The sequence below is a fragment of the Oncorhynchus clarkii genome, chromosome 15 (genome assembly GCF_045791955.1).
Source record: "Oncorhynchus clarkii lewisi isolate Uvic-CL-2024 chromosome 15, UVic_Ocla_1.0, whole genome shotgun sequence".
Taxonomy (NCBI): Eukaryota; Metazoa; Chordata; class Actinopteri; order Salmoniformes; family Salmonidae; genus Oncorhynchus; species Oncorhynchus clarkii.
The window spans coordinates 24688320-24703981 of record NC_092161.1 but is presented as its reverse complement, the minus strand read 5'-3'; the positions used below and the strand labels follow the sequence as shown (position 1 = coordinate 24703981).

The 15662-nt window shown below is 42.4% G+C and overlaps 1 protein-coding gene across 15 annotated transcripts in view; it reads right to left on the bottom strand.

The window, feature by feature from the left end:
- Positions 1 to 15662, bottom strand: part of LOC139367089 (abl interactor 1) — a 67289-nt gene that overhangs the window by 38330 nt on the left and 13297 nt on the right. For all 15 annotated transcript variants that reach the window (XM_071105121.1, XM_071105125.1, XM_071105117.1 and 12 more), the window contains exon 2: positions 11558 to 11725. In XM_071105121.1, coding sequence (XP_070961222.1) covers positions 11558 to 11725 — 168 coding nt within the window. The remainder of the gene's footprint in view (positions 1 to 11557; positions 11726 to 15662) is intronic.

The window sequence follows — 15662 nt, the reverse complement described above, 5'->3', positions numbered from 1 at the left end:
GTTCCCGCAATTATTATTAATTTAACAACCTCTTTAGAGGCTTCTGGAAAAGTTCAGCTGTAGGAAGTGAACGACGCACAGAAGAAAAACTAGGACCATAGCAAAAGAACCTGTCAGTGATACACCGCAGCTAGACTTGGAAACTGACCCATGATGTTAGAATGCACTAACGCTCCTTATCAGAGTACACAGAGTAGCACAAACAGCAGCGCAGCTGGCATCGGGAGGAAGTTCATACCCTTCCTGTGAGAGAAGAAAATAGCTTTGCTGAAGTACGGCTCACAAATGTTACACAAGTGTTAAGACTTTGAGAGACAAAGTATTAGGGATTTCTTAAAGAACAAAAAAAAAGGATTTTGACCGCAATTGATGTGTGCTCAATCAAAATGTCTGCCGATTGAGATGGGCTTTTCCCCGTTCAGTATCAAACTGGCTGCTCTGTCACACATCCACACAAAAAGTCCTTTCCTCGTGAATGTTAAACTAGTATTGTGGAAAGCTTAAATGGGAATGCATGGTGAATGGCATTTCCCTTCCAGTCTCAAACCAGACAAAGAGTTCAATCAATGATGTTTTTCAGAATGACTTTTGCTGACCAGTGCTGAACTACCTAAATAAAAAAAAGAACCTTTTCAGGTCTACAGCTGAGCACAATACCAGCCGATTTGCGTTTGCACTTCAGGAGGCTGTCTGGAGTTCTGCTGAATAGACCTTGCCCAGCTGGAAGGACGATTCACATGTGTTCTCAATCACTGTCATCCACATGCCCTGAGTCGGCTCGCTTCTATCCCAGAACACACTGGGCAGCCTTGGTTTGGCCTTCTCTGTCAACAAGCCTTTAGGAATGTGTGAGTGCAAGTGTGTCCGTGTGGAAATGAAGGAGCTCCTCCCTTTTTTATTTTTCTCTACTTCTTATCTCTTGGACCTTTACTCTTCTCCCTCTCCTCCTCTTCGTCAACCTCTCCTCTTGTCCTCTTTTCTTGCCTTCCTTTGCTTTTTGATTTCCGTCATGCTCCATTTTCCCCCCACTCACCTCATCCCGCTCAGCCTTTTTCCTCTCCTTCTGCCCCTCCTCTCTTTCCACTCACCCACCTCACATCCAGTGAATAGTCACCCTCGGCCATGATTGGAGGACCTTGGTCACCATTAGTCTTGCTGCCAGTTCATTCCTTCCCCATCATACCTCTACCAGCTGGAGTCCATGGCTATTTCAGGACATTAAAGCAAATGTCATTTTTTGAAGATGAGGAAGTAATCCCTTCCATTTGGGCTGTGGGTGGCTGGTCAACCTTTTCGCTGTACACCAACACTGTGGTTGCTATGTGGGATTGTCGTGTTCTTCGTAGCAGCAACAAGAAACTACTTCAGTGAAGAATTGTCAGAGTACTTTCTCTCAATATTGTGAGAAACAAGCTCAGAACATGGTTCAAAATGTCTGCTGTAACTAGTTCTCCCAAGTGGTAAAGACTAGTATAAGTGGAATCCCATACACAGTGTGATGATGGATCCCGGCTGGAGGATGTCTCAGACTAATGGGGTTGGTGGGGTTGTTGACCCCGGTCTCCCTCCCTCTCTATATTGATTTACACCTCAACTGATTCCTCAGACAGTGGGGGGGTGGAGTAGAGGAGCAGGGGAGAGAATTGACACATTTGCACAAGGGCCCTCCACATCAGCAGGGGGATTATAAATCTCACATAGGCAGGGCAGAGAATCAAAGAACCGGGAATGGAATTTCAGAGCCTTTCGTAAACCTGGCTTGACATCTGTCTTCAGACATACCGTACACACACGCTGTTCTGTAGAAATCAGGGAGAGAGAGAGAGATAGAAAAATGAGAATCTCCATACTTTGATATGATGCAGAGAGTTGGCTTCACTGCTGTAACTGACAGAAAGAAAAATGGCAGTTTCAGCGCTTTGGCAGCGTGGTCGGAGGATGATAGCCGCAATAAAAACGGCAGCTTTGCACAAATCCATGGACGGACAGAAATTCAACAGATCTGTAGCCATACGGTTGGGCTGGGTGAACATTAACGGACAAATATGTCCTTCATGCCACTGTGTGTGTGTGTGTGTGTGTGTGTGTGGTTAGCTCAACTGGACAAATGTGCCAATGGTTAATAATAGAGTTTAACCATACATGATTATATTTGGACAGACAGAGAGAAAACTGCAATGCCCAGATGTTTCAGCAAACTGGCAGAGTCAGCGGCTTCCTGGAGAGATACCACCCAACAAAAAAAGTATCTAAAACCCGAACCGTTTGAGCTACAAACTAATAAGTCATTACCATCAAAAGATGACTCTCACGAACAGGGCAGTGTCGGTTGTTTTACTCTTCCGGCAGTCGTCTGAACTCTGTCGCAGATGTCCTAATTTTGAAGAGGTCTTCTCGGAAAAATCAACTGTCCAGAACGAATGGTTGGAGCAACAAACTAATGCCACCAATATCGAAAGGGGAGACTCGCGAGCACAAAGGTGTTGGTTGTTTTGCTCTATGATGCACACAAGCTTACGGGGATCGTCTGAAGGTAACCCAGGATCGGTCTGACCAAATGGCACAACAGGCATAGGGGGTAAAAAAGGGTCACGAATAACATGGCCAAATGTGTGTAAAAAAACATTTTTTTTTCTTATTTCTCTCTCTCAACACATGCCTTGTGATTTTTTGGGGGGTGGGCTGTCTGTTTTTCCATGTACAGATGTGTATCTATGAGCTATAGCAGTAAAGGCCAAATTCAATGTTTCCTCAAATAACTTTTTTTTATACATACAGGAGTCCTAAAATTCAAAATCAAATGACTAAATGATGCCTTTCATGACCATCTTCAAACAATTCCATATGTTAACTTAATGCGATCTAAGGCCACAGTATCTTCACTGATGGCAGAAGACAACGAGTTACAACAATGAAGCTCTATCACAACTCTCACCGTGTCTGGCTTCTGCCAACTTTAACAAGCACATCTATCTGTGGAGTGAGACAAACAATAGCGGTTCCGGAAAGGGGAGGACAGATCACTCAAAGACAAACCTATAGCCTGGCTTCTGTCTGTTTCTCAGGGCACTGAATGCCCTCTGTGGTGCGAGCCATCACGGCTGTCTAGGAGCCCTGAGAGAGCCCCGTTTCTCAGGGCATTTAGTGTAACCCAGCACATCATGTGAGAGCTTCCATCTAACGAGTGAGACAAAATGTCCACTCAAGGAGTCCTCTAGGAGACCAGGATCTGGCAGCATGTGTAGAGTCTCTTCGGAAAAACAGAATTCTTCCGGTGAATCTAACACCCGCTCTCTAGAACACTTTCAATATTGCATAGCCGAATGCAGAGGGGAGACGGAAGAGACCAGCTAACTATTTCTCCGGTGTGAGAAAACTAAGGCAGATTGTCTTTCCCATCAATGAAAAACAGTATATCAGAGAGTCGGGACAACATGCCAAGGTCGACCATTTGTTTGTGGACACAGCACATTTGGGGTTTCTGTACAAAAACACCTACTGTGATTTCCCCCATGTAGTCTAGGCATGTCGCCAATATCAAGTCAAAGACTGGACTCTCAAATTCAAGTACAGAATGGACCATATTAGCATTGCAGAAGCTCCATTAGCATATTGGGTTGGGATAAAACGTCCCACTTTACACAATTGCACCACATTGACATTGACATTTAAAAAATAAAAAGTGGGTTGTTCCTTGAAATGAGTGCCTTTTGCAACCCTTTGATATTTTAAGTAGAATTTGTGCACCAGTATTGAATTTTAAAAGCATGTTATATTAAATCAAGTGCCTTTTAATATAGATCACATGGAGAATTCAACAAATCAGATTTTTTTAAATGAATAAAGACTTGCTAAATTGCCAAAATGCACCATTCTGACATTCTGAAATTTTTTTATTAAAAAAAGGAACACATTTTTACTCCCCAATTAATCCTGAAAATTCACTGGGAAAAAAGCTGTCTGTTTGATTGTATGGTCCACCATCCATCACGAGTGTCAGTATCGCATGATTTGGAGTAGGGTAAGGGTGTTTTCCTATGCATCATCAGACCAGCTTCCCTGTTCTGTGTTAACTTCTAACCCCTTTTCCCCTTCCCCCCTTCAAAGCGTCATCCTTGCCAAAACTTTCCTCTCCGCGTAACAAACCATCTTCAATTAGATCCAATCATATTTTCCTGCGCTCTACTGTTCCCCATGGCTCTACGAACACCAGTGGGACATTCCCATCTAGAGGAGACGGAAATCAAAATGCCGTTCCTCAAAGCTAAGCCATAGTCAGTGTTTTCCCTAGGTCTTTGTATCAGGCGGGGCACAAATATCTCAGAAGCGTCACCAAAAAGGTAGACCGCTAAAGACTATTAGCTGAGGCTATGCTCCATATACAGTATGTGCCACTCAGAAATGACCACCTGCGTATTTACTGATTAGCTGTGAGAGTGGCAGATGTCTATAACCAGCCTGAGATTACACTCTGGATGGCAGTGCTTTATTTCAAAAGTCCCTTAAACCTAAAATAGTATTTTAACAAATTCAGGAAATTGAAAAAGTCCTGACTTTTCAAGAATGTTTCTTGTTTTCCTACCTTGTAATGACATTATTGACCTGCTAATATAGGCACACACACACACATCCATTTCAACCCCACCCTATGTGCAGTTGCTTACATAGAGAAAGGCACGCATGACAGAGAAAAGGACACACTGACAAGCATTGAAATTAGCAGGAAACACCGCCCCCCCAGCCACGTACATACGCTCATCTGTGGAAGTTCATATCCTGTTTGGATGAAATCCATCTCCGCCCAGCACACAGCAGCATGAGGGAGGTCAGAGTCAGCACTGCAGCACACACACAGGCAGCAGGGGTTTTTCTGCATAGAAAAGTCTTGGGCGGGCCACTTTCAGGGCCGCATACGTTTATTGATTATCTGTATCATTTTGGGATGGAAAAACATTCAATATAAAACGTCTACAACCAGATATCAAGTATGTAGAAAATATAATGGCCCTATATCTTTAAAACAAAATTATAAGATCATCTTTGAGAACTCACAATCACCAAAATAAAATCTAGTCAGCCAGGTCGCTGTAAATGAGAATGTGTTCTCAAATCAACTTACCTGGTAAAATAAGGTTAAAATAAATAAAACAATTCCAGAAGTTAAGCATTCAGGAATATTGATTTTGTTATGTTTGAGTCACTCAGATAGCATAAACACTGGCAAAATGAGTAGAATATAAGTAAATTACCTTTAAAACTGAAAGATGTATTCTCAGACACATGACATGATATGTAGAATTGTGTGTAGAAGCAGCAGGTAGCCTAGCGGTTAGGAGCTTTGGGGCCAGTAACCAAACGATCGCTGGTTCGCATTTCCGAGCCGACCAGGTGAAAAAAAATCTTGATGTGCCCTTGAGCAAGGCAATTCATTCCTCCTGTAAGTCGCTCTGGATAAGTGCATCTGCTAAATTACTAAAAAGTCATTTAAAACAGCTACACCGTGTGTGTCACTGCGGTCAACAGGAGGGCCGCAAAAATGTTCGGTCAGTGACAATGCCATTGACCCCCACCACCTATAACCCATTTTAATCCAGATTATTTTTTTTAAACACACACACAGCTGTGCTCATACCAAGTAGCACAGACGCGTCACATGCATGCAGTCCTATAATCTCAAAACAATCGACTGTCGAGAGCCGTGTATTATAGAGTTGTGGTGTGGCAGATTCTTGGTGCATGGAATAACTCAGCATTGTGAGCAGCACTGACTTCAATTAGCTGTCTGGCAGGCCCAAGTGCATCCGTGCCACAGAGGAACCTCATGAAACGAGGTGATTTACAGTAAGTAGTGTGAACGACCGTGGCAGCCAAGTGAGTGGTGTTCTGTTTGATGCTTTCATATGCACTGTTTGACATACATAGTGTACAAAACATTAGGAACACCTTCTTAATATTGAGTTGCACCCCACCTTTTGCCCTCAGAACAGCCTCAATTTGTCAGGACATGGACTCTACAAGGTGTCGAAAGAGTTACACAGGGATGCTGGCCCATGTTGACTCCAATGTTTCCCACAGTTGTGTCAAGTTGGCAGGATGTCCAGTGGGTGGTGGACCATTCTTGATACACACGGGAAACTGTTAAGCATGAAAAACCCAGCAGCGTTGCAGTTCTAGACACACCTGGAACCTACTACCATACCCCGTTCAAAGGCACTTAAATATTGTACTTGCCCATCCACACTGAATGGCACACATACACAATCCATGTCTCAATTGTCAAGGCTTAAAAATCCTTCTTTAAACTGTTTCCTCCCCTTCATCTACACTGATTTGAAGTGGATTGAACAAGTGATCATAGCTTTCACCTGGATTCACTTGGTCAGTCTGTCATGGAAATCGCTGTTCCTAATGTTTTGTACACAGTGTAGACAGAGCTCTGCGAAGTCTGATACCATCGCTAGCTGGGCTTCTCCCTTCACGAAAATATTCAAACATGCTCATCTTTACTGTGCATGAATAAACATGCGTGCGCACACACACTTTCCTATTAACACAGGGTATGACGGAGTGATGTTCTCTCTGTGTGAAGCCCGCTCTGACACTGGGACAGACAAAACGCTCCCTGTTCACTGCTTCTCACACAGCACAAGGTGACACCAGTCTATTCTCTCCTCAGCCTCAGATACTAGGGCTGGGAATTAACAAAAGGACCTCACGACACGATATTATCGCGATACTTAGGTGCCGATACGATATGTACTGCGATTCTCACGTATAAGTATATGTATTGCTATTCGATACTGTGATTTTATTGCGATTCAATGTTCCAAACATATTGCTCTGCCTGCCGCAGAGGGCCAAGAGAGAGCCATGATGAAAACTAGTTTTGGAGAACAAGCTATGATGTTAAAATACTGGAGTTTTGGTGCAGGTACAGCCAACTAGCGCAAAAATCATATTGCGATAGTCAAAACGATACAATATAAATTGCAAAAAAAATAAAAATAAATCCTGATATGCAACTATCGATTCCCCCCCTCCAACCCCCCCATCACTACTAGATACTACAGGGAAACCCTGTTTATCAACGGCAAAGGTGAGAGCATTGGCAGGGTTAGAACACAATCTCCACACATACAGAAAGTCACAGCCATCACTACATACAGCGTAAGGAAGCAAGCATAGCCATGTACACAGCGGGAAGACCAAGAGTCGATGAATGTTAATAGCTAAAGACTTAGCAACACACATGCAACTGTATAGCCTCAAATTATGTTCTAAACATCCCATCCCCCCCACAGAAGCATATTCTTTGACTGCTACATTAAAGGCTATGCAATCATACAAATTGCATCTTTAACTCAGGATGCGCTGCATTAGGCCTACTGATTGCTAGATGTAGATGCCAGAAAGCAACCACGGGGAGGGAGGGAGAAGGTGCCCACACAGACACCAGTCAGCGGACACTCCCTATTCCTTAACCATGGGCTAACCTTCCAGACGCCAGGCCTGGCCACACCACGCCCAGGAGGATCACTGTCATCAGCCCCATCCACCACCACATTCTGGCTCACCACCACCCATAGCTTGGCATTTAAAAGGAATGACTGAGGGAATTATGACAAGAAATAGATGACCTCCTCTGCGGGGAGATCAAGTGAAATAAGCGATTTGTAACGCTTTGAAAACAACCCACTCAGAGCACCAACATCCCTACACTATTGTCCATTTCCCAATAGTGAATTCTCATAATCTATGTAAGCTAACACACACACTTCAGCTTTTAAAAAGAGCTTGCAATGTGTCGCAGTCTTTCCTCCTCATTTCCCATTCTCCAGTCTGCCCGCGAGCTGGGAGTGAACTCGGCGCTAGTTTTTATAATGATCCATCTCTGAACAGGACAAGAGAGCGATAAAAACAGCCACAGCTTGTGGATCCTAGCACTAACTTGATTATTACCACAGAGATTGGACATCAATCCACAGCGACTGGTCAGGGTTGTCATTCTAGTTGTCTACACATCATTCCTAGCTATCAATATCCCAAAGAGAGCAGTGGAGGCTCCTCAGAGTAGCAGGGAGAGAACCACACTCCTCAGTGAATTTAATAAAAATAGTGTAACGTTTAAAAAGTTAACCTTTTTAGATGAAACTATACTAAATATATTCACGTCACCAAATAATTGATTGAAACTCACTGTTTTGCAGTTAAGGTCTACAGTAGCCTCAACAGCACGCTGTTGGGTAGCACCATGGTTCAGCCAGAGGACAGCTGGTTTCCATCCTCCTCTTGATACATCGACTTCAAAACAAGACCTAGGAGGCTCATGGGTCTCACCCCCTTCCATAGACTTAAACAGTAATTATGACAACTTCCGGAAGACATCCTCCAACCTATCAGAGCTCTTGCAGCATGAACTGACGTTGTCCACCTAATCAAAGGATTAGAGAATTAATCTTGTACTGAAAGCATAAGCTACAGCTAGCTAGCACTGCAGTTCATCAAATGTGGTGAGTAGTTGACTCAAACAGAGAAAGACAATATTTTAACAGTTTTGAACAAATTAATTTCTTTAAAAATTGAGAAGCAAGAGAGAGCAAGAGATTTTTATAAATATAAAAAAATCCCCCACGTTCCCTTAGCTAGAGAATGCAGCTAGCTAGTTTAGCCTACTCAAACAGAGATGGATGCTATGTTAGCTAGCTGGCTATGGCTATCCAACACTGGAACTCTTCCAAGTCAAGGTAAGCCTTTGGTTTTATAAATGTATTGCCAATGGGGCCCGCCGGTGTAACTGCTAAACTGCTTTCTGACTGTACTGCATGATTGTAGCAGGTTTACTTACGCATTCTAGTAGCTATGTTATGATGTTAACTAATATGGTGACAACGATGTAGGCTGTGTGTAGCAGTTATGATATGAAGGTCTGTCTTGGAAAGATTTTTTCACCTGGTCACAGACAGCTGATGTGTTGTGCACAAGTCCACAAGCAAAGGGAAAAGGTGAGAGGAGGAGAGCTCATAGATGAGAGAAGGAATTCTACAACGAGCAAAATTATCATGCTGTTTGTATGTGGCTGCTATGAAAGTGAACTGTGTTTGATCAGGGGAGTATTCATTCTGCCAATTCTGTTGAAAACCTTTTAAACTTGAGCAAACGAAACGGGTATTAACATACCTGAATATGTCCAATAGAAACTCTTGTTTGCACTAAGGATTACACCCTAGATCAGCTAGATGCAGGCAAGAGTGTGCAAGGCGGTTTTGAATGTGTCACCTTGATTGCTCAAATTTCTCTCTCAACTTGTGCAACTACATTGTAAACTTTCATTCATAGGCTAGGTTGTAGCTACCTCATGATGGGTATAGGGAAAATTTGAGTATCATTAGTATGCCCCCCAAAAAATAAGTCCCCCCCATCTTAAATGTTACCGACCGCCACAGAGAGACTAGGCTAATTATGAATAGCTATTAATCTAGTTAATTAGCAAGTGTGGAAGGACCACCAGAGGGCAGGCTGGGCTCATGGATAGTAGCCCAACAAGGCATGGGAGACAAGGTAACCAGAGGCAATTAAGCACAGCTGACGGTACTAATGACATACTCTCCTTCCCCTATAAGAGAGAGAATGAAACCAGCAGAGAAGGGGGAAACTATCTCTGGAAGATGGCCACCGAGAGAGAGGAGCTATCCAGGAAGAACCACTAAGACGGTGACAATCCCGGGACTTTTTGTTGTAGTTTAAAGATAATCCTATTATGTTCTTGTTTCATCTGGAGAAGAAGATGTATGTTTTTCCTTGGAAGATTTTCATTGATTATGTTGGAGTGTTTGTGTTGACCCAATGCCCTCAATAGAGAACTGTGTTCAATCAAGAAAACTTACTCCTGACTCGTTTATTCCACCTTCCCGCTTTAGAGTGACGCCCAATTACTTGGTCCGCTCACACAAGATAAATAAAATAGTATTACTTAGGGCCTGGACAATATCAGCATCACCATATGTTTTCCATGGCAAAAATGAAAACACAAAGCAGACTAAAAACTATTGGGTCCTATAAAAACCTGCTGTATGTAAAATTGTGTGCGCTATAGCTGGAAAAATAAATGTGACTCTGGATGACAACATTAGTTTCCAACATTAGGGCTGTTTTCCTAAAGCACTTTCCTTGCCACAATACTAACGAGTATCACCATACTGGTATCGTTCAGAGAAGGGCATGCTATACTAACCATTCATAGCTATACATCCACTAGAGAGAGGAATATGCTCATTTACAAACTCTTAACACCTCAACCACCATGACCCCGCATGCCCCCATCTAACAACCCAGATATTGCCATGGTTACCAACACCACACAATGCTATGGCAACTAAAGACATGAGAAGCCTCTGTTTTTGTCAATACAGTGAAACCGATGGGAAATATAATAGTATTTACACAATGAAGGGGGGTCAAAAGTGCAACGGGTGGTCTGTTGTCTGTTAAGTCTTGTTTGCTTTTTTTCCATTTCAGAGTGGCAGGCTGTGCTTAGCAACTCAGTCAAACCAGTGCAGTGAATGAGTATTTTCTCTCTGGTGAACATGTTCAACAAATATCACGCTCTCTTTGCTTCTGCCGGTTCATGACCGTCAGGGATGGCTGGGATCGCTGTCATGGAGACACGAACGGAGTGGAGTTTTGGTGACATAGATGTCAGCTGTGTGCCATCTGTGAGTATTGACTCATGTCCATGACTGTTTATGTGTTCTTTCTTTGTCTCTATTTCTCGGTCAACCTCAGTCTTCCACCGACTTGCTCATGCTCCATCACGCTTTCCTTCACCTCCTACACTTCTCTCCGTCTATTTTTTGTTATTTACCTCTCACTCTATTGAGATCTACATTTCTGAGAAGTGTTAAATCAGAGACTTCAGATTTACTGTAGGAGTCGTAACCTTACCTTAATCATCGGGACATTTCAGACATAGAGGAAAGGTGTCTTCTCTATTCTCTTTCTCTCTTACCATGAAAGAAAGCAACCAGTCAACCACAATTCCAACAAGACTTGACCTGAAGGCTATGACTAAATGGTTGCATCATTTCCACACTCCCAAGCATAAGTCTACAGTATGATGTAGGGTTTGGCACATTGGTCTACATTTCCCAGTTCTAGCCCATGGTGAGCTGCCATTTGTCCTTGGTCCCTTTGTTTGAGCCGAGTCCTTAATGACTTAATTGGATGAGCGGGCGGATTTACCTCCTCCAAATGGCAGTGGTCTGGCCTGTGGCCTCAGGCACACAGTTTGGAATAACAGGGTGAGGCAAAGGGGCAACAGTGAGATGATCAAATCAGGGTGAGACTGCACTCGCAGCCATAAAGTAGAGAGCGTGAGAGGGTGTGAGTGAGAGAGAAAGAGCAACACACAGAGGGATGGAGCATCAATAATTTATACAAACACACAGTCAGTCACACATTTAAATCAATAAAAAGGCACCTTAGTCACTGCAGAAAGAGGCCATACACATACAAACGGTATATGTACGTGTGTGTGTGTATGAGAGACTCCGGATCTGACCTGAGAGATGTGGTTAATGGAGGACTCCATTCGGCGCAGCTGCGAGGCCTGGATATCCAGCAGCTGCAGCACGTTGTTGGCTAAGGCATTGATCTGGTAGGCCACGCTGGCCAGAGACTGGGTGGTGTAGGCTTTGGTCTCCTCCAGAGCTTTTCTCTTGTCTGTGGCCTGGAGAGAGCGAGAGGGAGACGAACAACGTTAGAGTCAGGTCGACATTTGACAAAAAGGCTTATTCCCCAGAACCCTGGTGCAGTCCGACTGTCTTAGGCGCATTAGAAGATTCAGAAAAACATCAAAGGGATTAATTGAATTGACATCCATTTTTAAGCTGATTGGGCTGTGTGAACATTTGGCACGTTGGCCACCTTAGCTTCCTTATCATGCCGGTGACTCTTTCAAGCTCACTTGAATGAAATCTTGGGGCAAAACACGTTTGATCTTCGTTGCATGCCCTACACTGCTCAATCATAAATCAAAGTCCAAAGAGCACTGCCTGGGGGTAAACACTGGGCTTTGATACACAGGCTGCATGCAATATGAGGTGGGGGCGGGGAGAAAGAAATAGGAGTTCAAACCCTGACAGAGTGAAAACTAGGAGAGAAAAAGGTGGAAGTACACCATTTATCAGAATGCTTTGACCCAAAGTGACTTAGTCATGCATGCATACATTTTACGTATGGGTAGCCCCGGGAAGCGAACCCACAATTTTGTAAAAAAAAAATAAAAATGTTTTAAAGTTAAATAAATAATTCACCTTATACAGGTAAGTCAATTAAGAATAAATGATTATTTACAATGACGACCTGTCATGGCGCTTGTAACCTGCCATGCTCTACCAACTGAGTCACACAGTATAAATAGCATTGAGACAGAAAACACAACGAAGGTGAGGCATTTTAAAGTTTTAAGTTGTGTGTCTGATATTCATTTGTCTGGGCATAAGATCAGCTTTGTATCACAGCCAGTGTGACTAAAGCCTGGTTGCACCCGCTGGTTTACAACCAGAGAAGAAGTGACAGTGGATTGACTCAAACTGCTTGTTTTGAAGAGAAGCACAGCCTCGAGGAATAAAGGGAGATTCTTCCACAGAGCAGTGACAGAGCCAGAGGCCATCTGGAGAGTACACTCAAGCACAAAGCACGCACACACAATCCCAGGAACACTTTCAATAATATAATTCAATACTTCCATCAGCATACACAGCTAAACACAAAGCGAATGTTGGCTGAAGAGCTTCAACCTGAAAAAGTGGGATACCTAGTCAGTTGCACAACTAAATGCCTTCAACTGAAATGTGTCTTCCGCATTTAACCCCCCCCCAAGAAACATGCACACACATCATTTCCTACATAAACGCTAGCGGGAATGCATATGACAGCATTCCTCAACTGATGCTCTAGGGAGTAAAAAGGGATCACTTCACGTATAGGCCATTTTTGACTGCACTTTGCTACTACTTCAATATATAATTAATTGCTCATTTATACAGCAGTACTCCCAAAGTTTTGAACTCCCAGTCAATTCTTTCCCATGTCAAGAGGTGAAATGCCCTGAAGTAGATTCAAATCCCCCAAAAATGACTGGTTCTACATCTCTATACTGACAGTACTGCTAAACTTAGCTCAATCCATTGCATTCGAGTGTTTATGGAGCAAAATTGAAGATAAGTCTCAGTGTCACTCAGATACAACAGCTCAACGCAGAGGTGATGGCATTACACATGCAAAATCCATAAACCCTTACCTTCTTCTGTCTGTGTTTTTAGTGCTCCACCATTCCTGTGATAAACTGGGTATGCAGATAGCTGCGCTGGGCCTCTTATGAAATCAGCAAATATGCTGTTTAAAAAAATTAAATTAAAAAAAAAAATTAAAAAAGGAATCCGATAGCATTTCAGGGAAATTAAATTTAATGTAGAGAGCTAGTGTTGTGTGTTACATGCCAAAGAGGTTACAAACTAGATCCTCCGTATCCCATAAAAAAGGTGTACGGTGGACCGTAACATGAAAGTAAAGAGACCTGGTTTCCACAAGAAGGTTCTGTAGACATGTCGTGGGGTGGTTGACCAAGTGGATTGTTTTACGATTTGCTGTGTGAAAAGGGATGCTCTACAGGGATTGGGCCAGGTGAAAAATAAGGTGAAAAAAGACAAAAATTGGGCTAAAATGACCCAATCTCTGCCTGTGGAGGAGACTGTAGTGTGGGGTCTGGTTAGCCAGTGAGCCACGAAGGCATTGTGGGTGTTGATAAGGCAAATAACTGAACTGCAAGTGCACATTTCTTACAACTGCATCTTCAGATATCCATCTCTGTATAACCATTTTCTTAAACTAAACACTCAGTCATCCTTGTTCATGGGCATTTAACTCGGGCGCTAACTTGGAGAGAATGACCAAATTTACATGCACACATTATTCCGGATAGTAGCTCATATCCCGCTTAAGGTCTAATTCGGGATAAGCTGTTTACATGCACCTTTGATATCCCTCTCATGAGTATCCCTGTAGCCATGAATAAACAGAATATTCCTCATTTAAGTTTATAGGTTTAATGGAATAGTAACTGAACTCTGGACATTGACTATAGGCCTATAACCTCACATGTAGCGTAATATATTAACTCCTGCAGAATTATGCATTTCTTGCAGTGAAATTATACAACAAATGTTAATTGTGTCTCGGAAAGAGTAGTGGAGAAATGTTCTCTCTTACTTTAAGCATCTCTTGAGAAAATGTGAATCTAATGTGTATATCTTTGACACTTAAGCAAGCAGACCACATAATAAAATATGCACCCAAGACGAACTGAAGTCTTATCAGAAACGTGTTCAGTTGTTTTCAACTCCTTAAGACCGGTCAAATTGATGCACAGTCCCAATCTGTCAACTATTTGGAGACATTGCATTTTCTCAAGGGTCCCTAAACGAAAAGACAACTTAACTTGTGTTAGCTAGATTAATACATTCATTTTAAATCAATGTAAGACGTTATTCTGGTGGGCACTGCTTTCGTCTTCTGGGGCAACAAGTTGTGAAGAGAAGCTGCATGTATGTAACTATAGGTTGACAAAACAAATGGCCTACCAAATGTTGGAAATTATAATATGGCCTACCAAATGTTGGAAACTGTAATATGGCCTACCAAATGTTGGAAATCATAATATGGCCTACCAAATGTTGGAAACTGTAATATGGCCTACCAAATGTTGGAAATTATAATATGGCCTACCAAATGTTGGAAATTATAATATGGCCTACCAAATGTTGGAAATCATAATATGGCCTACCAAATGTTGGAAATCATAATATGGCCTACCAAATGTTGGAAATCATAATATGGCCTACCAAATGTTGGAAATTATAATATGGCCTACCAAATGTTGGAAACTGTAATATGGCCTACCAAATGTTGGAAACTGTAATATGGCCTACCAAATGTTGGAAACTGTAATATGGCCTACCAAATGTTGGAAACTGTAATATGGCCTACCAAATGTTGGAAACTGTAATATGGCCTACCAAATGTTGGAAATTGTAATATGGCCTACCAAATGTTGGAAATTATAATATGGCCTACCAAATGTTGGAAACTGTAATATGGCCTACCAAATGTTGGAAATTATAATATGGCCTACCAAATGTTGGAAATTATAATATGGCCTACCAAATGTTGGAAATTATAATATGGCCTACCAAATGTTGGAAATTATAATATGGCCTACCAAATGTTGGAAATTATAATATGGCCTACCAAATGTTGGAAATTGTAAGAAGACACTTGTCTAAATTAGGGGTGAAAGTAGCCAGTAGTAAATTAATTATAGAATACTAAATTATTATGGATGGAACTGTGCAGGTAGCCTACTTTTTGAAGTAATTTGTTTGACAATCAGATGAAAACATTACACAACACACCTAAGGCGTTTTTATCTCAGAGCTGCCAACTCGACATACTGACCACACCACTCGCATTGTAAAATGAATTTACACATAGGTAAGTCAAATCATTGCTCACGTGCATCTGCATAGCCAGGCGCTAAAATAGAGCTTGGTCTTATTTGTGACGCTTGAAGCACTGCAAATCCTGCCTCTCCCATCTCCTCATTG